Source organism: Mesoplodon densirostris, chromosome 15, assembly GCF_025265405.1.
Source record: "Mesoplodon densirostris isolate mMesDen1 chromosome 15, mMesDen1 primary haplotype, whole genome shotgun sequence".
Lineage (NCBI taxonomy): Eukaryota > Metazoa > Chordata > Mammalia > Artiodactyla > Ziphiidae > Mesoplodon > Mesoplodon densirostris.
Genome location: NC_082675.1, coordinates 24,840,773 through 24,866,256, shown reverse-complemented (window position 1 = coordinate 24,866,256; position 25,484 = coordinate 24,840,773). Strand labels below are relative to the sequence as shown.

The 25,484-nt window shown below is 45.4% G+C and overlaps 1 protein-coding gene across 2 annotated transcripts in view; it reads right to left on the bottom strand.

Moving 5' to 3' along the window:
- SLC5A1 (solute carrier family 5 member 1) overlaps positions 1 to 25,484 on the bottom strand; it is a 54,606-nt gene that overhangs the window by 16,641 nt on the left and 12,481 nt on the right. For both annotated transcript variants that reach the window (XM_060118190.1, XM_060118189.1), the window contains exons 3-9: positions 14,335 to 14,439; positions 13,674 to 13,733; positions 12,399 to 12,503; positions 3,915 to 4,020; positions 2,906 to 2,986; positions 1,009 to 1,229; positions 627 to 762 (exon numbers count right to left, since the gene is read on the bottom strand). In XM_060118190.1, coding sequence (XP_059974173.1) covers positions 627 to 762; positions 1,009 to 1,229; positions 2,906 to 2,986; positions 3,915 to 4,020; positions 12,399 to 12,503; positions 13,674 to 13,733; positions 14,335 to 14,439 — 814 coding nt within the window. The remainder of the gene's footprint in view (positions 1 to 626; positions 763 to 1,008; positions 1,230 to 2,905; positions 2,987 to 3,914; positions 4,021 to 12,398; positions 12,504 to 13,673; positions 13,734 to 14,334; positions 14,440 to 25,484) is intronic.

Sequence of the window (25,484 nt, the reverse complement as noted above, 5' to 3'; positions counted from 1 at the left end):
GTGCCCCCAGACTGTCTTGTCTTCATTTTGGAAGGTGCTCACCAAAACTCTGTGGTGCTCTCTTTTTGCCATTATTTTATATTCCAGGAAACAGTTTGGACCTATAATGGCTGACCAAAAAACACACGCAAATGGAAGTGTAGGAGAGGCCACAAACAGGCCAAGGAAGAATCTAACACCCTGGATAGCAAAGTGCAAGGCTTGGGGCCCCTTCACAGAAATGGTCCAGGAAACAGGGCAGCAGGAAGTTAGAGACTGGCTGTGGTCCTTTGACATTAAGGGCATCATATACACTACTATAGCCTGGGGGTTGGGGAGAAGACAGAGCAAAAAATAAGTAAATATTAGCTAGAAGAAGCTATAGTTGGAGGCATGTCATGACTTCAGAGAATTTGCAAAAGGCGAAAAATAATTGCCAATGTAAAGAACCAGGGAACACAACTCCACACATTCTATGGCCTCAAGTTGCTCACTGTCTGGGGCGGGGGTGTACAATAATGCTTGGTAATCATGGCAAGAAAAGAAGAGGGCAGAAAAAAAGAAACAGGGATCTACAGGGCTTTAGAAGTGACTTGGAGCCAAGAAAATGGAAGAGAGAGGCCAGCAAGTCCAGCAGAAGGCATCACCTGTGTATAGGATGCGGCTGATCATCCCTGGCATCACCATGAGGAACATGGGCAGCAGCTTCAGGTATCCACACATGATGCAGCCGGCCTTCACATGTGACATGTTTTTGGCCGAGAGGCACCGCTGCACAATGACCTGCCAGGGAAAGCCCAGTGAGGGAGGGGTGTAGGCAAGAGACCCCCGCAACAGGCTCTAACCACCCCAGCTTCCCCCACCATCCCGGGTCTTTGGCCTGGCACTCCGATGTCATGAAGGCTCAGCAGCCCTCAGACCACGTGAGCCCTGCCCTACCTTTCCCAACCCCACAAGCCACAGGCAGACAGGAGTCTCTGTAGCACCCTGGGGAAGACCCTCTCCTCCCCACACATCCAGCATGGGTACCTGATCTGTGCACCAGTACCACAGGGCGAGGATGGACAACCCAAAGATGAGCCCAGGCCATGGTAGGTCTCCCTTGAGGGGATCTCGGAAGAGGTGGAAGGAGTCAGGCCTTGGGGTGTAGCATTCTTTCCTGATGGTGGTGTTTCCATCAGAAATCACAGTTGGAATGGCATTCATGTATTTCGTCATGAAGGCATCATACCCTCCCACTTCATGAAAAGCTGGAAAACAGTGGTAACATAAGTCAACATCCTGAAACTCTCAACTCTTCATAGCAGTTTCTTCCTGTGGATGCCTGAGAAACCCACAGCCAGAGCCCTCACTGTGGGGTCTTGGGCAAGTCATTGTCCCATTCTGGGCTTCAGCTTTCTCATCCATAGAATGGGATTATTAACCCTGCCCAGCCCCCTCAGGGGGCTACTGTGAGGGTCCAAAGCAACAACCTGTGAAAGTACTCCAACCATAAACTTCTTTACAAAGGGAAAGTATTTGAACTATTAAAAGAAAGACCTTGCTTTTGAACCAGATTCAAAGACTCTGTTTTTCCCCTCACCTTCTGCTATCAGCAGTGGCCTTTGGGATTCTGGACACAGACACAGACTAGGCCCCCAGTCCCAGCACTGTGGTGGGATGGGAGAGAATGGGTGAGGAGTCTGGAGCCCTGCCACCTCTTGGCTTGGGAATAACGCATTCCAGCCCCTGCCCTGCAGAAAAAGGCATTCCTTTCCCCTGCTCCAGACCCCTGAGGACCACCAGCGAAAATCAAACGGAAGCTCTTGGAAAACATAGCATAGAGAGAGGATAAGAGGCTTCACAGGACACACAGAGAGCATGGGCCCCCTTAAAACTAAAATGGCATTTTATGTCCTCCCATAACAAGTACCTCTATTTGTAGGGTTTCCAGTCTTGTCCTTAGGATTTCATAGACAAATAAAATTTCAAAACTGGGAGGACAGGGACTACAGAGTGGCTGAATTTTTTTTTTTTTTTACATCTTTATTGGAGTATAGTTGCTTTACAATGTTGTGTTAGTTTCTGCATATAACAAAGTGAAACAGCTATATGTATACATATATCCCCATATCCCCTCCCTCTTGAGCCTCCCTCCCACCCTCCCCATCCCACCCCTCTAGGTGGTCACAAAGCACCCAGCTGATCTCCCTGTGCTATGTGGCTGCTTCCCACTAGCTATCTATTTTACATTTGGTAGTGTATATATGTCCATGCCACTCTCTCACTTCATACCAGCTTCCCCTACCCCCACCCCCACAGTCTTCTCAAGTTCATTCTCTACATCTGCGTCTTTATTCCTGACCTGCCGCTAGGTTCATCAGAGCCATTTTTTTTTTATTCCATATATATGTGTTAGCATACAGTATTTGTTTTTCTCTTTCTGACTTACTTCGTGGCTGATTTTTTCAATTTTACCAAATCAGGAAATAAATAAGAAAATGGTCAATTCATAAAAGAAAGGACATTTAACATCAAAATGTAGATGACATAATCTGAGATTTAAGATACAACATTTAAATATATTTAGCCTAATAGATATTTAGCCTTAACCTTTTTTTGTCCAGTTTCTCTGTGGAGAGAAGACCTCTCTGTGACATCAGAGGCCCACACTGGGGCCCACTGGCCCAGACTATCTAGAGAGGGCAGCAAGGAATCCAGGTATTGTCTGGGCTGGGCCCAGCCTGAAACCTCCAGGACTAGGGAAGGTGCCCCTTGCATATCCACAGTGACTGCCAATCTAGGCCAGTCTACTCCCCTGGGGAGAGCAGAGCATTCGCAGCTCACTATCTAGGACAGCAGCAGGCAGGGAGGCTGGACTCGTTTTTTCTCCCTGGGCCTCTACCTCTGCCTCCCCACCTCCTCAGCCTGCCCCAGCCCCACTTACCAAACCCAGTCAGGATACAAGACCCCACCAGCATGATCACCGTCTGCAAGGTGTCCGTGTAAATCACAGCCGCCAGGCCCCCTGAGCAAGCAAAGGAGACAAGGCATCTAACCTCAGGTAGGAGGGCAACCTGTCAGCCCACCTCTTTTCCCCACCCTCACCCCCACCCCCACTCCTCTCCCTCTGCACACCTTCTGCACCCCTCAGTCTGCCTTTCTTTCCTTCCCTCCCTTGTCCTGTTACAGAGGTCTGCCACCCAGCATGTTCCAGTATCTCCACTTCTCACAGAAATGCTGGGAAGGCCTTGGGGAAAGAATGTTTCTCCCTATTTGAGGACAGAGAGCTTGATGTGACCGCTTTAAGCCAGGAAATGGCTATGGTGAGAAGCATCTGTGCAAACAAAGGCAGGGAAGAGCAAAGAGCTGACATCTCTACAAGATGTCTGGGGACATAACCAAATCAGTCCACTCTCTCTTCTCTCAGGCCATCTGAGTAACTTCTTATCCCTAGCGCCATGGGGCTCCAGCTGGGCAGCAAGCTCCATCGCTGGCCCTGGCCCCCCTAACTGGGCAGAGCAACCTCTGCAAAGGTGCCCCATGGTCACTAGTGCCGCCAGCTTCTCCGGTCACCTCTGGAGCCTTCCTCTAAGGTCTCTGTGTGTCACTCCCTCCCTTCCTCCCTACAGTGCCCCCCAGTCCCTGTCATATCAAATCCAAGGCCCCCACACTGTGACCCCACTTGAACTATCAGGTCTTAGCATCGTCTACACCCCCCCACCCTCAGCTACCTCCCATTGATGCCCCTCCTCCAGCCAAACTCAAAGCCTGTCCCACCTCCTGTAAGAAGCTGTCCTGACTGTTCCCACCAACACTGGATTTTTCTGGGGCCACCTACAACTATTTCCTCGAACTGTTTCCTGGGTGGATCTCTTCCTTGAGAGGAGAAGCCACGTCTTCACAAGTGCCTAACTCCAAGCTGGGCTTGGGCTGAGTCATTCGAGGGGACTCACCTGTGATTGTGTAAAGGGCAGTGATTACCAGTAAGATAAAGATGGCCAGGTACAGATTTAGGCCCAAGGCCAGGTTGATGAATATGGCCCCGGAGAAGATGTCTGCCTGGAAGGAGAGAAGAGGTGGGGTTGCGGGGAGAGAGGCCACTGGCTACAGGGTGCACGGGGCCTGGCTGGGGCACGTCAGCAGCAGGGACAGGGAGGAGAACTTGGAGGGGTTAGCAGAAGCCGACTCCCAAGTAGTGCCGATGCCTGTGATTTCTGAGGCCCCACGTTGGCCCACACCCCTTTGCCCTTTGGCTGAACTCCCACAATTAGAGGTTCATATTTTTATCCCCAGTTGAGAATATGAAAGACAAGTAGTGTACAATTCCATGTATACGAGATTTCTAAAGTAGTCAAACTCATAAAATCTGAGACTGGAATGGCTGTTACCAGGGGCTGGAGGAAGGGGGAGTTATTAATCAACAGGTATAATGTTTCAGTTTAAGTAAGATGAATAAGCTCTAAAGATCTGCCATAAAACATCGTACCTAGTCAACAATATGTATTATACACTCAAAACCTGGCAAGAGGCTAGAGGGCAAGTTAAGAGTTCTTACCTCAATAAAATAAAAATAAAAAACAAAAGGAGGACTTTCCTGGTGGCACAGTGGTTAAGAATCTGCCTGCCAATGCATGGGACATGAGTTCAAGCCCTGGTCCAGGAAGATCCCACACGCTGCAGAGCAACTAAACCCGTGCACTACAACTACTGAGCCTGCACTCTAGAGCCCGTGTGCCACAAATACCGAAGCCCGCGCACCTAGAGCCGGCGCTCCGCAACAAGAGAAGCCACTGCTATGAGAAGACTGCGCACCACAACGAAGAGTGGCCCCCGCAAACCGCAACTAGAGAAAGCCCGTGCGCAGCAACAAAGACCCAACACAGCCAAGAATAAATTAATTAATTAATTTATTTATTTTTTAAAAAATGATATGAACACCTGAGAGTCATGCTCTATTCCTAAATTTCCCAACAAGATTTATTCAAGATGATAATAGATATTACATGATAAAAAAAAAAAGAATTCCATAGTCAAAGAGGTCTGTGAAATACTGGATTAAATAAAGTTAAGGCAGTTTCTTTACCACACAGCTTCTCTGAGCCTCTAATATACTGTGAATCCCCAGGAGGAAAACATAGTAAATGACCTTCGCAAACTTACTTAACTATGGAACTCTGTTTGCCAAGGAACAACTATTAACATCTTGAGGTTCCTCCCAACCCACTTTGTAGACTGCTGCTCTAAGCTATTATCCTTCATTTACACCTCAGTGTAAAAGGTTTATCTGATCTATTCCCAAAAGCAAGTTTGAGTGCTGGAGTCCATGAGAGGGAAACCCTGCCACACCCTGGAGTGGAGAGAGATGTTAGCAACATCATAATTTTATCTCCTCTACCCAGATGGGATCCATCTTGACTCAGACACAACCAGAGCATCACCACGAACCTCTTGTGAGGCAGGCTTGTTGATAGGTGGTTTTATCTAGATTATCTCATGTAAATTTAGGGAGAATTGCTCCCTCTTCACCCCCGAATTCACCAGTTCTTGATGCAGTTCTTTTTCTCCCTGCCTCATTTAGCTCCATAAAGAACTTTCTACTTGGCTGGATGGATATATGGCTATACACACATTATGTAGTAAAAATATTAAAAAATAGACTAGAAGAATACATACCAAGTTCAAGATAGTGTTTACCTTTTAAGAAGGAAGGAAATAGGGTCAAAAGGGTATAGATAAGCCTTATCTGTTATGTTTTATTTCTTTTTAAAAAAAATGATAAGCTGTTTAGATCTACAGAATCCTGGTAGTGGTATTAGTATAGGACTTTACTGTATGTTTAAATCATTTCATTACTTTTTCATTTATAAAAATCAGGGACTGGATAGGGACTATACCACCAGCTTTGATATGAAAGAACTCTCCTCTACTCCTATGAGATTATTTATTTCACAGCTCATCTCAGATTGCTCCTTCTCTAAACTACTCTTAGCTCTTAATAAAGAAGAAAAAAAGGAAAGAAGGAAGGAAATAAGGGAGGTAGGGGAAAAGGGAGGGAGGGAGGGAAGAAGGGAACAAGCAAATTTCCCCAGTGCTGCTAAGCAAAACTAACTTGAAGTGAATTAAACAATTATGGTCCTCTAGACCAGGGGTCAGCAAACATTTTCTGTAAAGGCTCACTTCATACATGTTTTAGGCTTTGCAGGCCATACAGTTTCTTTCCAACCTGCTCAAGACTGCCTGCCGTTGAAGCATGAAAGCAGCCGTAGATGATACATCAATTAATGGGCATGGCTGTGTTCCAATAAAACTTTATTTACAGAAACAGGAAGTTGGATTTAGCCCACCACTTTGAAAGTTTGGCTGAACAAGCTCCATGGAACTCACAGGGGACAATAAATACAAATCCATTTGGAAAACCTCTTAGAGTAACAGTCTCTGACCATGAGCCTTGGGTAGTTTGTTTAGTCTCAGCTCTGATGTTTGAAATCCTGGGATTTTACATGTGTGCATTTGCTGCCCATTCTAGTCCTAGTTGTATCTGAGCACCCAGTAGATCTTGCCTGGCAATGAGGTTTGAGATGGAGAGCCCCATTACTCAAATTTCTCTTTCCATTTGTGAGTGAATGAACAAGGTGATAAGCATTCAAAACTTAAGCAAACTCCGAAGCTCTTACTTTCACCCAAGGATCCAAAACAACATAGTTGCTATAAAAGTTTATTACGGTTGTGATCTGTGATAACAGCCCCAGGAAATATAAACAGGGATATTTGGTCATCACATGTAATTCATAAAATCTGAGGCTTTATCTCAAGTGATTGTGCACATTTGAATAAGATAAATAATGCAAGGAAATTTTACAGAACAGAATGCTTCTCCGAACTTGGTAAGGCAGGGTGCTGGGGTGGAGTGGGTGGAAGGAGCCTATAAAATTCAGGATTACGTGGAGGAATAATTAAGTCTGGGTGGAATAATCAAGTCTGGGTCTCAGAAACCAAAAAGACATAGCCACAAGATGGCAGCCATAGTCAAGACTCCACACCACCCCTGTTCAATGGCCTGGGCCACATGTGGGACTCTCCACCTGAAATGCATTTCACTTTTTCTCTCCTATCAAGTACATGCCCACTGGATCCCTGCATCCTCCCAAAGCCTTCCTGGTAGGTCCCTGATTGTTCCCTGTCTGGACATGGATATCATAAGGCCACTCCTCTCTTCTTACCCATGCCTCCCCCCACACACAACAATAGTGATTAATGTCTGTTTGTGTGCAATGTAAATACATGATTACCTTACTTTGTTAACTAACAATTCTTTCCTTTTGTTCATAAGCGCTGAACTCTTATCTTAATGTGAGCTCCTTAATGTGAGCTCCTAGCAAGTACAGTCAATATCAGTGTAATTCTTTTAAAGATTTCATGCTCTGTGACCCATGGTGAACCTGAAGTCAGCCAAATTTCCAAAGTCTTGCCTGTCTGACCCTTCCCTGCCCTTCCCCACTGCCTAGATGTCCCACCTTCAGATCCCTTATACACCCAGTGTGCAGCTGATGTTCTCCCTTCACAGTCCTCTCAAATCCTACTCTCAGAAACTCATTTAAATTGGAAGGTCACTTAACTGGCTATTTAAATTTTCCCCAAGGTCTTGAATTTTGACTTGTTTGTACTGGACTTAGAAGGCAGGGGGACATAATGTCAAAAGGTTTCGATTCAGTATCAGGGACTCTGCTTCTCAATCTAGTTCTGCTACTGTTTAACCCCACAAAGCCCCTTCTCTTCTCTGTAAAATGGGAGCATAGATCATAGAACTAGATGATCTATCCTGTTATCCTATGCCTTCATCCCATCCAAGCACAGAGCAGAATTGTGAGAACACAGACACTGGGACTAGAGAGATCCAGACTCCAGTCCTGGCTTTGCAATACACTAGCTATGTGATTTGGGACAAATTACTTAACTTCTCTGAGACTCCGTTTTCTCCTCCATCAAGTGGAAAATTAAATAAAAATCCCCACCTGCACAGAACTCTTATGAGGACTGGAGATGGAATAAGTTAAGCCCCTACTGGAGACTAAGTAAAGCTACTGGCACCAAATAAAAGGCAGCTATCATCCTTCGTGTGCACTATTCAAGGGATTGCTGGCTCTGGGCAGCAGGTGGAGCTGGAAGGACATTGGGCAAGGCCTCCAGTAAGGAACCGCAGAAATCACACAGAAAGGGGGCAGACCATACTAAGTACTGTTTAAAAGTAAAATTCAGAAAAAGCCAACTGCTGGGGGATGGACTCCATCAGGGTCTGAGCTGAGGGAAGCTGCCCCTCAGGTACCTGGGGGCTCCCAAGTCCAGGGAGGTTTAATCAGTAACCTGAACAACAGGTGAGGTGATTGGGAAGGCAGGCAAAGAGGTTGAGCAGTAAGCTTATTTTTATGACTCCTGCTACCTCAGCTCCAAGGGCAAAGCTCAGCCAACAGACTTTCACCCACCTGAACCGTGGACTTGGAGACGGCTTGCTTCCAAGAAAGGGAATCCCAGTGCCCTGCTCTACGTTCTTAGTAGACAGGTGCTACCTCACAAGCTTCCCTCACTAACCCCCACTAGTGCCGGAGTCACCTCCCCACCCTCCCACTTACATTCCTTTTCTCCTCTTGCACCTGACCTTCCCTCCCTCAGGAAGCCCGATTTCTCTACCCCTCCCAGCAACTCCCAGTCTTATTTCCTTAGACTGAAATGACCAGGGTTTTCACCTTGTAATTAAAAACTACCCTGAAGGAAAGGAGGAGAAAGTGAAGGAGGTGGAATCATCACATAGGCAGGGAAAGCACACAGGCACCAGTCAAGGGCAGTAGCACTTTAGGTCAGGAAGCTGGGCAGGGAGGGAGCAGTAAGGCTGGGTATCAGTCCCAACTCCAAGACAAAGCCCAATCCCGGAGCACATGTTCCCACTGAGACCATTCAGTGGGGACATGAAAGTCTCTTCAACAAATGGTTCTGGGAGAACTGGACTTTACTTCACATCATATACAAAAGTCATTCAAAATGGATCAAATATCTGAATGTAAGAGCTATAAAACTCTTAGGAACAAACCTAGCATTCAATCTTCATGATCTTGCATTTGGCAATGGATTCTTAGGAATGACACCACAAGCATGAGCAACAAAAGAAAAAACAGATAAATCAGACTTCCTCAAGATTTAAAACTTCTGTGCATCAAAGGACACGAAAGAAAGCAAAAAGACAACCTACAGAATGGGAGAGTATTTGCAAATCATGTATCAGATAAGGGTCTACTATTCAGAACACATAAAGAACACTTTCAACTCAACATCAAAAAAGACAACCCAGTCAAAAAAAAAAAGTGTATGCATGTAGAAAGTAATAACATAAAAGGGAAAAATTATTGTGGTAGGCTGAAGATATATATACATTTCCTCTAAAGAAGCAATAGTCAAATGCAATGTGTAGATTTCATTTGAATCCTGATTTAAACAAATCAACTGTAAGAAGACATTTTTCAGATAATCAGGAAAATCTGGATATGGACCAGGTATTAAACTACAAAAATTAAGAAATTACTATAAATTTTGTTAAGCATGATAATAGCACAATGGTTAAGTTCTTTAAAAGTTAGGGCCTCCCTGGTGGCGCAGTGGTTAAGAGTCCGCCTGCCGATGCAGGGGATACGGGTTCGTGCCCCGGTCTGGGAGGATCCCATATGCCGCGGAGCGGCTGGGCCCGTGAGCCATGGCCGCTGGGCCTGCGCATCCGGAGCCTGTGCTCCGCAACGGGAGAGGCCACAACAGTGAGAGGCCCACATACCGCAAAAAAAAAAAAAAAAAAGTTAAAGGTGCATTCTGAAGAATTTACAGTGAAATGACATGATGTCTGGGATTTGACTTAAAATACTGTTGGAGAAAAAAGGTGGAAGGGGAGAGATGAACCAAGGATGGCAAAATATTGTTCATTGAGAAAGCCAAGTGATGAGAATTAGGTCCATTAGTACTCATTATACTATTCTATCTCTGCTTGTGTATGTTTGAAATTTTCCAAAATTAAAAAAATTGAAAATGTTATCTAATATTGTTGTTTTCTCACTTTTAAGTAATCAGGGCAATAAAAGCACGAGCTGCTATTTTTTCATTACCCTACCTAACTAGAGGAGAAGGCTCAGTTCAGATCCAACTGACTCAGATTTCAGCCAGGGCAGATATTTTACAAGTGCTGAGATTGGTCCAATCTCACCTTTGGTGCTAGATGAGGAAGGACAAGAAAAAAGAGGAAAATTGACAATAGTCAATGAGATAACCCCTCTGATAGAGCAGTGAGTACTTTGTAACTGCTGGCTAAGGGGGAAAGCTGGAATCACTTCCTATGTGAGCACAGAAAATGCCATTTCTCTCTCTGCCCTTGGATTTGGCAATGGATTCTTAGAAATGACACCAAAAGCATGAACAACAAAAGGAAAAAACAGATAAACTAGACTCTATCAAGATTTAAAACTTTTGGGCTTCCCTGGTGGCGCAGTGGTTGAGAGTCCGCCTGCCGATGCAGGGGACACGGGTTCGTTCCCCGGTCTGGGAGGATCCCACATGCCACGGAGCGGCTGAGTCCGTGCGCCATGGCCGCTGAGCCTGCGCATCCGGAGCCTGTGTTCCGCGACGAGAGAGGCCACAGCAGTGAGAAGCCCGCGTACCGCAAAAAAAAAAAAAGATTTAAAACTTTTATTCATCAAAGGACACTACCAAGAAAGTGAAAAGACAACCTAAAGAATGAGAGAAAATATTTGCAAATCATATATCTGATAAGGGCCTAGTATCCAGAATATATAGCCTTCTTCTCTAGCTAGGTTAGGGTGCTGAAGCAATCCAAGGAGCTTCTTACGGGGAGCATCGATGGTTTTCATGTTCATCATCATCATATCTTACATCCCAAAAACACTACATGTTTTCGAGAAAATCCATTTGATCCTCACTACCACCCAGGGAGGTAAGCAAGGCAGAATTTTTATCCCCATCCTACTCACAAAGAAGCTAAGCTCCAGAGAAGTAAAGCAACATGCTACTGGCCCCAGGTCACTGCTGGTGAGCAGTAGAGCAGAAGCCCAGCTCCTCCACAACCCCATGCTTCCTCCAATTATTCTCCTAGATGGTTTTCTTACCAAGGTCCTATTTTCTTTCTGTTATTCTTTATTCACATTTTCCTTCTTTAAATTTTTTTTTTCCACTGTCGCTTTAACCTTTATCAGACTGACAATCTCCTTAGGGATTAAAAAAAGAAAAAATTCCAGGGCTTCCCTGGTGGTGCAGTGGTTGAGAGTCCGCCTGCCGATACAGAGGACACGGGTTCGTGCCCCGGTCCAGGAAGATCCCACATGCCGCAGAGCAGCTAGGCCCGTGAGCCATGGCCGCTGAGCCTGCGTGTCCGGAGCCTGTGCTCCGCAAAGGGAGAGGCCACAACAGTGAGAGGCCCACGTACCGAAAAAAAAAAAAAAAAAAATCCAGGCAAGACCTATAAGCAGACTTTTTTCTTCCTGCCATCTTTTCAACTGTCAGGGGAAATATATCTCAGAACTTCAGTGATTTCCTGGGTCTTTCGCTTTGTTTTGTTTTACCATCAAAAGGAGTTGATTTGAACATTTTCAAGAAAGAAAAAGAGAAGTAAACAAGGAATTCAAGTCTTGCTCCAGTGGGTCAGCCAAGAGCTCTGCACAGCTTTCAAACACACCCCAATGGCCAGCCAATCCCTGAGAAATCTCAGCTCTGCATATTGGGGCCTGCAGCTACAGGTTGGCAGGGAGGCAGGCTAAATGGAAGGGAGTCCACCCCAGTGGTTGGGTTCAGAGAGAGCAAAAATCCCCTGGAGGGTTAGCAACTAAAGGCCCAGGGAGCTGATTCTGAATGAATATAAGAAGGCTTGTGCAGTGAAGAGGACAGTGAGCTGGAGCCAGCAGTCTGGGTTCTACTCCTGAGCAAGAATCTCCATCCCCAGAGTTTCTGTTTCCCTGTTCACGAAGAAAGAGGGGGAATCTCTGAGGTCCCTTCCGGAGCTGCCACTGACTGCCCATGTTTAAGCGCATCAGAAATGTCATTTGGAGCCAGATTCTGACCCTGACAGGGAATAAAGGCTTACAGCTACCTCTAAGGTCGGGGCCAGCCCTCAGGCATCCCTAACTCCCTTTTAATCTTCTGTTAAGAACAGCTTTCACTGAAACTTCTTGAACCGTTTATGTCTTCAACCTTCCCCACAGTAGAGGATAAGGAGTTCCATGTGTTCACTCCTTGATGTGTGAAATAGGACTTTACCCTCAGAAGCAAAAAAGCCTAAGGGACCGAGTTAATAGAAACATATAGCACTGCCCTTTGGTGGGCCAGCATGGGCTGAGAAGCGAGGCTAGGCAGGTTCTGAGACAGCCAGTGCTCAGCTCCTAGGGCAGAGGACTCACCGAGATCTTGGTGAAAATGTACAGCAACAGGGACAGAACAGAGAGGTAGACCTGGATCCGATTGCCTCCAAATCGCTTCCGCAGGTACTCTGGCATCGTCACCACCTGCATGGGATGGAAGGGCGGTCACTGCCAGTCTGAGTGATCAGAAGGCCCAGAGCAAGCAGAGCAGAAGCATCCACCCCGGTGTCAGAGGTATGATCAAGGGTTAACCTTCGTTGGTCAGAGAAGTCTGCGAGGTGGCCAGATGTCCCCATCCTCCATCCATTTGCTCATCTCAATCCCACATGCCCTACCACTGCAGAGGCAGCTGGGTATCACCCCAGGACATAGAAGGACCCAATAAACAATTTTTTTAATGAACACATGCCTGCACATAACCAAGAAGGCAGATCCTTGCCCTGAAGGAGGAGGGGATAGATAAATAGATAGTCCTATACAAAGCACCTTCTGTGAACAAGACATCATAACCACGGTGGTACCTTTTCAGTGCACCAAAAAAGGTGTCCAGGCTGGGTGTGTGCTTCACCCTGCTCTGCACATAAGCCTTGCCAAGGACTGTGGCTGCAGGCCAGCTCAACTGCTCTCCCAGTTCCTTTCTGCAAATTCCAACCACACTCTGTCTCGTGTTCTCAACCCTGAGCCTGCTGTCTCCTGGAATCAGACATGTATCACCAGCAGTCCATGAGCCTCCAGAAGATGCAGAGTCTGCCTGTGCCTCTTTCTTATTGATTTCAGCTCCTAATGTATAGACGTACACATGGTAGGTGCTCATTATATCTCAATGGACAGATGTTGCTAAAGCTCTCTTATGTAAAATGTCAGAGGTTTAGTCAAGAGACCGAGCATGCATTTGGTAGTTGAGTACCAGATGCATGCTCAGCAAACAAAGGCTGCTGATGTTTTTAAATAAAGGGAAAATATGGTTCTTTTTCTCATGTTGCTTCTGTTCCAGGAGCCGAGGCAGACAGTTATGTATCATGTGCAAATGCACGACAGTGCCTTACAAGTATTCACCCAGATGGAGGGGATGTGATGCTTTCAATGCTGAATAGAGTGAGGTTGCTTAGGAGGGCTTCCTAGAGGGACAAGTCGTGGCCAAGTAGATCTGTTGAATGCCCCTTAGAGCAGTCAGGAACTTTATAACCCAGGAAAGAGAGCCAAGTCATAAGCTCTTATCCCAGAAAGTCTCCTCTGCCCTCCAGGAGGACCAAGTTCACACAGATATTTGCCACCAGGAAATATATATTACATAATAACAGAGCAAATACTTACCCCTGCCTTAATGTAAATGGGGACAAACACCCAGCCCAGCACAACCACCAAAAAAAGGGCCTGAAACCAAAAAAGAGGTGGAGTTAAACCAGGAGGAACCCTAGCCCATCCTGCTGCCTGCAGGTCTTGCAGCTGCTACAGACCATCCACCCAGCATTTTCTCTTTGGGCTCTGGGCACAACTCCCTAAGTGGCCATCAGTGCTTGGAGAAGGCCTTTGATGCCTGATTGGTCCACAGGAACAACAGTTGGGCAACAGTGGAGAGGAGCCCGGGGGGCTGCCCACTGACATCACAGCTCCTTTTGCCTCTTCCCTGGTTTACAGGAGTAAAATACCATTTAGAGAGCTTTTAAAAACAAAAATAATAATAATAATGGAAATCTGGTGATATTTCCAAACCTCTGATATGGCTGAAAGGGTACAGGAGGGGTTGGCTTTTTAAAAGAAGAAAGAAACACTATCACCATCAAATCAGTGATTTCTCATGGTGGAAGGGGAGCAGGACCCTGGGGTTCCTGAAACTGTGCCCCTCATCCATCTGTACTCCAAGGTGGCCCTGGGAGGTTCTCTAACATCTAGAACATCTCTGAGTGTAGACTGAGCTGGCTGACAGCTAAAGATCCTTCCAGCTCCAGGACACAGTGTCTCTGATGTTACTCACGTTCCATTCAAAGCCCCCAATAGCGATGCCTGCAGCTGCTCCTGTTCCCGCCAGTCCCACAAAGTGGCCGCTTCCGATGTTACTGGCGAACAGAGAGGCTCCAATCTGGAAACACAAAGAGAAGGTCGGGTGAGAACTCCATGCTTCACCAGGACACTCAGGGGTGGACCAAAGATAGAAGAGATATGTCATCCAAGAGAAGGACAAGAAAGAGCAGAGGCCAGCCAGAAACTTGACTATGCTGGAGTCTGCCAGGACCACTGGTTCAGAAGGCAGATGTGAGGACTTGGGTAATAGCAAAGATAAAAAGGAGAGGACTGCGGAAGGAGTCGTGGGATGTATCCCCAAATCAGATCTCTGTGAGTCCTTTGTGAGCCCAATGCGCAACAGTCAAGAAGGCATGGGAAGCTCCACAGCCTGACCGGCCTCTGGAAGTCTCCCCAGTGGCGGAGGGCTCAGGAGCAGGACCTGTGCCATTCATCTCTGTGTCCCCCAGCACTCCTGACTTGGGACCTTGACCAATACAGGATCTCAGGAAATGTGGACAGTTTTGTTGAAAGAAATCATTTAAAAAGAAGCTTCTGGACGTCAGTTACTTGTCACTTGTCAAAGAAGGCAGGGGGTAGAGCTAATAATTTCCAAGTGACTCTTAGCTGTTAAATTCTGTAAACACATGAGCTCCCAAGTAACAAGAGATGCTAATAATAATAACTCTCTAAGTCGATATAGTAGTTTTTTTGGCCGCACCACGTGGCTTGTGGGATCTTAGTTCCCCAACCAGGGATCGAACGCAGGCACCGGGCAGTGGAAGCATGGAGTCCTAACCACTGCAACGCCATGGAATTCCCTCGATATAGTATTTTTATTTTTTTACAAAGGTCCTATGGATACATGCACAAAACACTACATTTTTCCAAGATATACATATGTCTAAAAACATAGGTTAGAAGACATATTGGAAGGACATATACTAAATACCCAAGAGTTGATGCCTGGGAGAGGAAAGGAGAATGGGATTTTTGAATAGGAGATGAAGGAGAAAGTATCAGGTGAAACAAGAGAGGGATTTTGAACTGACCAATCATGGTACTGTACCATCAACTCAACCGCCTCTGAGGTCCAAGAGAACTCCAAAAAGTTCTAGAGCTTTTCTGTACCCAGGAGGAAAAGGCATAACAACATTTGGTGATCACCAAACTAGTATAATTATCTCCAGTCTTGCTGAGCAATTGGGGGAGGCTGGTAGTTATTTGTCTAATATCCCCAATATGGTTCAAATTTGGAACAAAACACATATTTCCCAAAAGGCAGATTACTCCAAGAAACTGTCCTAACTGTTCCTCGATATAAAACAGTGGGTGCTTAGTGCCATATCCTAAGTCAGAGGAGAGGGAGATCTCTGAAGGCCGGGCCAAGAGGTCTCCAGAATGATGACAGTGGTGTAAGTGCCTTCATTCATTCACTCAACAAATATTAATTTAGCACCTACTCAATGTGTTAAGTGCCATTCTAGACACTGGGGATTCCTGTATGAAAAGCACCGCCACCAACAACAAAAAAGATCAGAGTGGTTAAGTGCTGTGAAGAGAATAGAGAAGGTGTGATAGATAAGAGTGACTGCTTTAGTCTGGGAAAGGTCCCTCTGTGGGGTGACCTCTAAGCTGGGATCAAGATGATAAAAGAAGTCAACCATGCTGAGACCAGAGGAAAAGCGTTCCAGCAAAGCAAAGACCACCCCCACCACCACCCTCCCAAGTGAGAAGGTCATCACAGTTGGGAAGCAGAAAGAAGGCCAGAGTGGCTGGAGTGTGGTGGGTGGTGTGAGATGAGGCTGGAAAGTTGGGAGGGGATACATCACATAGGTCCTACCAAGCCAGGATAGGAGAGTGGATTTTACTCTGTCTGATGGGAAGCCACTGGAGGGTTTCAAGCAGGGGAGGGAAAGGATCTAACTTGTTTTTAAGTATTGCTCTCAAGCATGTGGAGAGTGTATTGTTGGGGGCAAGAGAGAAAACAAAAAACCATGTGGGAGGCAGTTGCTGCCTGTAGGTAACAGGGGATAGCGGCTTGGTCTCAGGTGGTGGCAGTTGAGACAAAGACAAGCACAGAGATTGGGGTACATTTTAGAAACAAAGTTGATGCGCCCTGTTGATGTATCAGACATGGGAAATGTGGGAAAGGGTAATCAAGGGTAACCCCTAGATTCGGGGCTTTAGTAACTGGGTGGACGTCATTCATTAAGAAGGGAAACTGTGTACTTTGATTATTGCTGCTTAAGAGTTTAATCTTTTGTTATCTGTACTTTAAAGTGCATTGTACAACATATGCATGCTTGCCTTTGTTAAAAGAATAGGACCCAGTAAGCTTTGCATAAAGAAGTAAATAACCATTGGCTCTGACCATAAATGGAATTCTCATTGTGTAAAAATTCTATTGCCCTAGACTGCATTTCGTCCTCATTATAGCACAAACAGTAAAATGCTTTGTGATGCAGAAGAAGAAGGAGGAGGAGGATGAGGAGAAGGAGAAGAAGGAGGAGAAGAAGGAGAAACTGAGAGGAAAGCAGGCTGTTTAAACACATCCACTTCTTCCTTCTCCTCAGAGCTTGGTGGGGATAACAGTTCACTTTTAATCAGGATTCCCTTCTGCATGTAGCCTGCCTGTCATTACACAGTATCCTTTTTTTTTCATTTATCATCTCTCACTTGATAAATTATTAAGTCTAATGTTATACTATTAAGAGCATAATTACCAGTAATGATTAACTGCATTAGATTAACCTTAAGTTCAAGAATTTCTCTCCAAGATCGCCCCAAGGGGGAGAGTGGGCTTTAAGCAGTTGTAGGCTTTCCTGAGGCAGCCCTTCACCATCGGATGGAATGGGGGCCAGGAGAGATTTGGGGGTATTAGTCCAGGTTCAGTTCATTTCTATCATGGTCACTGCCTCATCTGACCTCCCCCACTTCGCCCCATGATCTGCACTCAGTCATTTACAAAACCCTGACTCTGCCTTCACAATGGCATAGGCAGCTAGCACTTTTTACATCGCCTTTGTACAGGCTGTCATTGCTTCTTAACAGGCTTCGAGTGCTCTCCAGTCTCCCCCCACCCACATGGCCTCTCCAAAGCACAACTCTGATCAAGTCACTTCCCTATTCAGAGACCCTTCCGGACCCCCAAATGAGCCTGCCAAGCAGTCTTTCCTGGCAGTTCCGGGTTTAAAGATGCAGTCCCAGGAATTCAGCAAGATTTCACGCTAAAGTTCCCTCCAGTGAGAAGGCAGCATGAGCTTAAAAATTAAAGTTTGAATGCTCTCTTGCCCTCTTCCAATCTGGGTGATCATAACATCTGCAAGCCTCAATCTTCTCCATGACAGGGTTGTGGAGTCAAAGGAGATTATGAATCAGTAATGACACACTCAGCGGGCCCTCAGTGTCCTTTCTTTCCTCCAAGAGGACAGTCACTTCACCCTCAAAGACAGTTCACAAGAGCTACAATGGACACTGTTATGGACTGAACTGTGTTCCTCCAAAATTCATATGTTGAAGTCCTAACCCTCAATGTGACTATATTTGGAGATTGGGTCTTTAGGGGGGAAATTAAGATTAAATTAGGTCATAAGGGTAAGGCCTAATCTAATACGACTGGTCCTTATAAGAAGAGGAAGGGACACCAGTTCTCTCTCTGTCTCTGTCTCTCTCTCTCTCACTGAATGTGCACAGAGAGAAGGCAGCCGTCCACAAACCAGGAAGAGAGGTCTCACCAGAATCAACCCTGACAGCACCTTGGTCTTGGATTTCTAACCTCTGGAACTGTGATCAAACAAATTTCTGTTGTGCAAGCCACTCAGTCTGTTGTGTTTTGCCATGGCAGCCCAAGCAGACTAATACATACATCATTGCTTTATCACCTACACTCCTCTGACAGGTTTTCACACCACCCTTCCTCTCACTGGAGCTTGTTAACAATGCTTTCATCACTCTGACTTCCCAAAAGCCCTCTCTGTCCACACCTCACCCATGTTCATGCCCACTTGGGAATCATGCCCCATCTAGGGAGTGACCTATGCAGCATCTTGTCCTTCTCTGTAATTTCCTCCCACATTCCTTCTCAGTTCAGGATTTCAGACTTCCTCTGAAATTTTCCCAGCTTGACCTTGCTTCTGACTAACTTCTTTACAGGCCTTCCTCATGATCTGATGGGGCTCAAGAAGCCATTCCAAGTACTTAGATGGTTTGCTGTCACAGTGCAAAATGTGCTGGTTCTGACCAAACCCAACAGGTTTCGCAGCATGGTAATTGGGGAAATAATGTAATGTCACATTACAAAGAGAAAAAGACTATGTTTTCCTTTGACTTTAGGGAATTCACAATCATAATTTACTGCCTAAATTTCCTATCCTAGAAGGTTGGCAAGAGGGAAAAACCTAGGGAGAAATTAGAGAATCACAGAATCTTCCAGAACTGGATGGGCCCATGGATGTCACAGCTTGAATCCCCTCGGAAACACTCCCTCCCCCCACTCCCCCCGCACCAAGTGAAGGTCAGCTTTTGGATGCGTGCCTCTAGTGACAGAGAATGCCCCACCTCACGAGGCAGCTGAATCCATAGTGGAACAACTCTAATGGTTGCAAAGTCCTTCTTTACCTTGAGCTTAAATCTCCCCATTTAGTCCTACTTGTGCCCTCTACAGTGCAACAGAACAAGTCAAATCTCTCTTCCACAAGCTAGTCTTTCCAATATCTGAGGACAGGGGTTGTACCCACCCTCAAATCTTCTCCAGGCTAAGCTTCCTCTTCTCATGTGTCTGCTCCCCACTGGCAGCCCTTGTTGCTCTCTCTGTTGCCCTCAGCCCCACCTGTGCCCCCAAACAGGTCTCAGACCCTGGGCCTCTAGACCAGTCCAGACATGGGTTGTCCAGAGCTAAGCAGGCTGCCCTTCTTGACTTACCATCTGTTTTTAACATCATGTGGCTTCAAATACTTTTAAACCTGCCTCTCAGCCATGGGTCCTTGGCAGTGCTGAGGACGAAGCCAGTCCCTCTAATTCCCATCACTGTCAGAGAATCTGCCTCTAAATTATCTGGCCCATTTAACAAGAATAGATTTCTTCTCATTGCAATTTAAATTCCTGAAAATGTGGTTTACCTTGACAATACAGTGGCTCTATCACTTAATTTTTTTTCACTTCAATCCCTCCAGGGTTTGGCACAAATCTGATGTTTTCCCATGAGCCTTCTCTAAGGGGACAACCACTTAAACCACAAGGAAAACATCTGACCATTTCTCCATACCAACTATTGATGTCTGGAGTTGGAAGCTAGCAGGGACTGCATCTACCTCTCAAACCAAAGGCAGACATCAGTCCATCTAGTGATCGCTCCTTCAGTGCTTAACTCAGCCCTAGAAATGGGCTCCCTAAACCATACTACTCACAGAGTGCTCTGTGGGCCAGAAGCATTGGCTTCACCCGGGAGCTTAGGAGAGCTATGAGTGCTCAGTCCCCACCCCACACCTACTGAATCAGAGAAGTAAGGGTAGTTCTTACACACAGTGAAGTTTGAGAAATCTGCCCTAGACTGCACTGAAAGTCACTGTTCCTCCTTAAACTTGTTTTGACCTCTCTTTGGGAGCAGAAGCCAGTAACTAACTACAAACTTGGGATGCTAAGATGAGGAGAACAAAAAGTTTGGGGTGAAAGAGGCTCTCTCTCCAAAATCCCCTACTGAAATTCCGGAGTTTACCATGGCATTTGGGCCACCCAGTGGGAGACACTGTCACTTCTCTACATGCCAACATATAACACATGGACTGAAACAAGCTTTGACCAGTCTCACTGGTGAACCCCAGACCCAGCAGGCTCAGTTGAATAAAGACTTCCAGAGTATCCTCATGCCATAGCAAAGTTACTGAGACATTTCATATGGAAGTCTACAGTAGCCACTCAAAGGCTTTGTGGGAAATCCTTCCACAATTTGTCTTCTCAAGGCGGGGGAGGGGGGCACTTCCCTGGTGGCGCAGTGGTTGAGAGTCCGCCTGCCGATGTAGGAGACACAGGTTTGTGCCCCCGGTCTGGGAAGATCCCACATGCCGCGGAGCGGCTGGGCCCGTGAGCCATAGCCGCTGAGCCTGCGCATCCGGAGCCTGTGCTCCGCAACGGGAGAGGCCGCAACGGGAGAGGCCACAACAGTAAGAGGCCCGCGTACCGCAAAAAAAAAAAGAGAGAGAGGGGGTTATAAGAGTTCCCAGAGGGTGACCTCAACCACCAGAGTCAATAAATATTGCCGACTGGAGGGCTCCTCTGCCCTGCCATGGCATGAAAATGGGAAGAGGAATTACAGGCTCTCAAGGGTCTCTGCAATCTAGCCTCGTCCTCCTTCTCCAATCCTAGCAGCCCCTTCACACTCTTCCAAGTCCTGTACGCTCTAGCTAAATCACACAGACCCAGCCTCCTGGATGTGCCCTGGGCTTTCCTGCCTCCTGCTTTTGTTTACACCATTTCCTTCTGCTTGGAACTCCCTCTCCATCAAGCTCTACCTGCAAAAACACTGTCCCAGTGACCAAAGGGAAGCCCAGTCCCATCTCTCTGCTGACACTTTCCAGAGCCAATCTCTTCCTCCTCTGACCTCTTACCCCACTTGTCATCTCTTGCGCTCTCCTGGTGCCTGTCAGGCCCTATTTTGGTAACTGCTTCCGTACAAGTGTTGTCCCCCAAATATCCTCTAGCTCTTGAAGAGCATTTCTGCTTCCATTTAGCACAGGACCTTTCTTGCACATGGCAAGCACTCAGTAAATGTCTGCTGAGTGAGTGGGTGGGTGAGTGACAGCAAATCCTTGGAGTCTCCTCTTAGGGAAACAATAGGAACCATGGTGACCAAATGCCTTTGAGTTGCATTTGTTCCCACTGGCTGCATAGAGTTGGGACTCTTAATGGGGACATGCCAAGGACGGCTCTCTCCTGAGGAAGAGGCAATAAACCTGTCCTGCCAGGCCCACACGGGGCCCGTTAAAGACAGTGGGGCTGACTAGAGACTCTAAACTGCTCTGAGATGTCAAAAGGGTGACCTGTAAGCTCAGTGTTAGTGAGACCAAGACCTCAAGGGGGATCCAACCTTGAGGGTTAGTCCATCAAATAGGCAAAAAATTTTTAATGATAATATTTGGTATTGGCAAGTAAATAGTCTCTCCCATATAGTTTTGATAGAAATGTAATTCTGGAAAGCAGTTTGTTGACACAAATCCAAAGATCATCTCCTTCCACCATATGATCCTACTTTTAGTATTCTATCTTAAGAAATTATCAGAGATGCAGAGAAAGATTTATACCTAGGGATTTTCTTAGTATGTTCAATGCCACCTTATTTACAATACAGGAAAGTTGGAAACAACATCAATGACCAACAATAGGAAAACCACTGGATAAATTAAGGTACATACTTAGGATGAAATATTACACTACCTTTAAAATTATAGCTTTGAAGAATTTGTTATGAGGAGATGATTGTGAAAAAAATGTCAAATAAAAAAAGAACATACAAAGTTATATACCATATGATCCCCAAATTTTTAAAGATTGATAGGTAGATATAGAGACAGAGATATCCAAATTAAACAGTGATTATCTCTGGAAAAGAAAACACTAAGTGTGTTTTTGTATTTTTCTAAATTTCCCACAGTGAGTTTGTATAATTTTATAATCAGAACACAATTCTTTAAAACCTTTAACAATAAAGGGCAAAAATTCCAGGGTGGTCTCAGATTAACTTGTAGAGCCTGAAGTCTTAGAACAAAGCATGCAGGGAAGTTATGTATTTGTTTCTGGGGTTGTAGAAAAAGACATGAAAATATCATTGAATGCTAATGGAAAATTATGTTTTATATGACATAAAATAGAAAATAGGAAATATATGGGAAAGCCTATTACTTGCCAACACTCAGTCATCTGATGTTAGAGCAGGGATTACCTTGGAAATAATTAAGGTCAACCCTATTCTTTCAAGTGAAAACAAAACTAAAGCCCAGAGGAAGAAAGTAATTCAAGTTCACACATTCATTTTTTCTTTACTTCCGCACCCTTAGCAAAGTAAGATAGTATGTGAATGCTCAGGACCACTAGATGAAGAGTCAAGAATTGCCTAAAGCAACAGACAATGGCTCTGTGTGTGTTCCTAGCTTTACCATCAGAGGTAGCCACTGGATTGAAAAAAGAGTGCCCTGTATATGCCTTGAAAGCATAGTTAAATGGTGTGCCTGCCCCCCACTCCACCTTCTTCCCCTCCTATTAAGCACACTGAGAGGCTTCCCACCTGGTTCTAATCTTGGTCCAGTGGTTAGGACTCTGCGCTCTCACTGCCGAGGGCCCAGGTTCAATCCCTGGTAGGGGAACTAAGATCCCACAAGCCATGCGGTGCAGCCAAAGAAAAAAATTCTTGGCTCTGCCAGGAAAAATTATGTGACCTTGAGCAAGTCACGTTACTACCCTGAGCCTCAGTTTTCTCCACTATAAACTGAGGATAAGAATCCTTCTTTGCCTATTTCACAAGGGTGTTCTCTGGCTTAAATGAAGTGACACGTGAGAAATCTTTAGAAAAGTTTTACCCTACAAAGCCATACTATTCAGAAGAAATATTAATGATGCTTTTACATAGCCCGTGTTTTGATGGAGTTCCCTGAATTTCCTTAGACAGAGTGGTCATTTTCTCTTGGAGGGAGCAAGATCTTCATAGCTCAAATGGAAAATGCACTCAGCTAATTTCAGGGAACCACTTTCTTTGTTAATGGATCATATAACACCCAGAATGTCCAGAGCTCTGGAGATGGCTTCCTGTTCTCAGCTTCTGTCTTTCCTTTAAGGAATGCTACCAGGATATCTCAGGGCCTCCTCTCCACTACTCTGGGCTGTGCTGGATGCCTCCCTCGAGACATCCTGAGACAGTGGTTCTCAAACTTTAGCATGTACCACAATCTAGACTCAAAATACAGGATGTTCACTTAAATCTGAATTTCAGATAAAAGAATACATTTTTTAGTAAAAGTATGTGCCAATATTGCGTGATACATATTTATACTAAAAAAGCATTCACTGTCTGAAATTCAGAGTTAACTGGCCAGCCGGTATTTTTATTTGCTAAATCTGGCAACCCTAGTCAGAATCACCTGGAAGATTTGCTAAACCACAGATAGCTGAGCCCCATCCCCTCAGGTTTCTGATACACTGGTCGAGGTTGGGGTTGGAAATGTTGCATTGCTAACAAGAACCCAAGTTTTGGGGGTTTTTTGTGGTTTTTTTTTTTTGCTGCTGCTGCTGTGGATACCACACTTTGAGAGCTCCGTCCTAGGAGAATAAGAAAGGGAGAGAGGATGACTAACTTACAGTGCCTCCTTGGAGGCCAAGTGTTGGGCCAGGCACTTCATTCACCTTATCTGATCATGCTCACAACAGTCTGTGAAGTGCATATTGTTCTCATCTTCATTTTACAGGTAAGAAGTCTGAGGACCAGAGCAGTGACATGATTTGCCCAAGGTCCCACAGCCCAATGTGACTTCTGTCCAAAGGACAGAAGAAAAGGCCAGAGCACCACACTGTCTTTCCCCCTTCCTCCCCGGACATTCCCTTCTGAACTTCCCTGAAGGGGCACAATGCGGTCAGACCCCCCAGCCCACCTCATTGACTCATTGTAAATTCAGGAACAGCATGTGTGTGTCTGCATCACACTTATATTTCGATACTTCCCTCATCCTCTGGGGAACTGGTCTTTAATCTAAATTAACATCTTGGGGCAGGTGGTGGTGGTGGGATGAATTGGGAGATTGGGATTGACATATATACACCAGTGTGTATAAAATGGATAACTAATAAGAACATGCTGTATAAAAAATAAAATAGAATAAAATTTAAAAAAATAAAATTAAGTTAAAAAATTTTAAAGACTCCAAAGAGTTTATGAGGATTATATCTATCTATATTTATACTGGAGATATAAAATGAGAAATTGAAAGAATATGTATTTATGAAATCATTTAAAGTAACAATAATAGACTTATTATATGTTAACAAAAAATAACATGTATTAATAAAAAGTGACTCTATTTTCCAAACTAAAAATAAATAAATTGATTAGTTAATTAATTAACATCTTGGTTCCCTTAGTAAGGAATCTTTTCACAGGGGAAGTTTGAAAAGGTTTAATCTTTGACCCTTGCCATCTCGTAGGGATGACATTTCCTGGATTGGGACAGAAGAGAAGGTGGGGCTCACATATTCAGGCTATTTAATTTCGGAGACTCGTAAATATTTAGACAAAGGCGTTCTCCAGAGTCATCATAATCTTTGTTTACCCTATGTCAGCTCAAAAGGGACAATGGTGGCCTTTCACTTATTACCTTCATGAACTCTCTCTTTGCCCCAACAACCAAAGGGGCGTGAAATCAGGAAACCACTGCCAAAGCTGGCATCTTCCCACAGGCTGTTGGCACAAAAGGGGGGTGAGGTCTTCTGTTGGCATTTATAGGTCAAGGAGGCTGGAGACCAACCCTCTCACCAGCTCAGACGGGCTCATCCTTGGGATCATCAACAACTCAGGGTCGCTCACCTGAAGGGCCAGATCAATATGCATGGTCTCTCCCCTATGCTGGCCCTCTTTCAGTTCCCAAGTATCCCAAGCTCCTCCTCACCTCAGGCCTTTGACAGTTCTGTTCCTTCTGCTTGGATCGCTCTTCCCCCAGTCTTCACATGGCTGCCTCCTTCTCATCTTTCAGAGCTCAACCTAAATGCCCAATCCTCAGAAAGGCCTTCCCTGATCCTCTTATGTACATAAAGACTCAAACACATTTCCTTCTTAACCCTCACCACTATTTGTAATTTCAGATACATTTTGTAAGAATGTGTGTCACACACACACATACACACACACACACAAATATATGCCAGCACCTAACACAGAATGTGGCACATGGAAGGTAATCAATATGTAAATGTAGAATGAAATAATAGCAATGCATATATGGATAAATGATTGAATTCACACTTTAAGAAGGAGCATCTGGGGACTTCCCTGGTGGTCCAGTGGCTAAGGCTCCACGCCTCCAATGCAGGAGGCCTGGGTTAGATCCCTCGTCAGGGAACTAGATCCCACATGCCGCAACTAAGAGT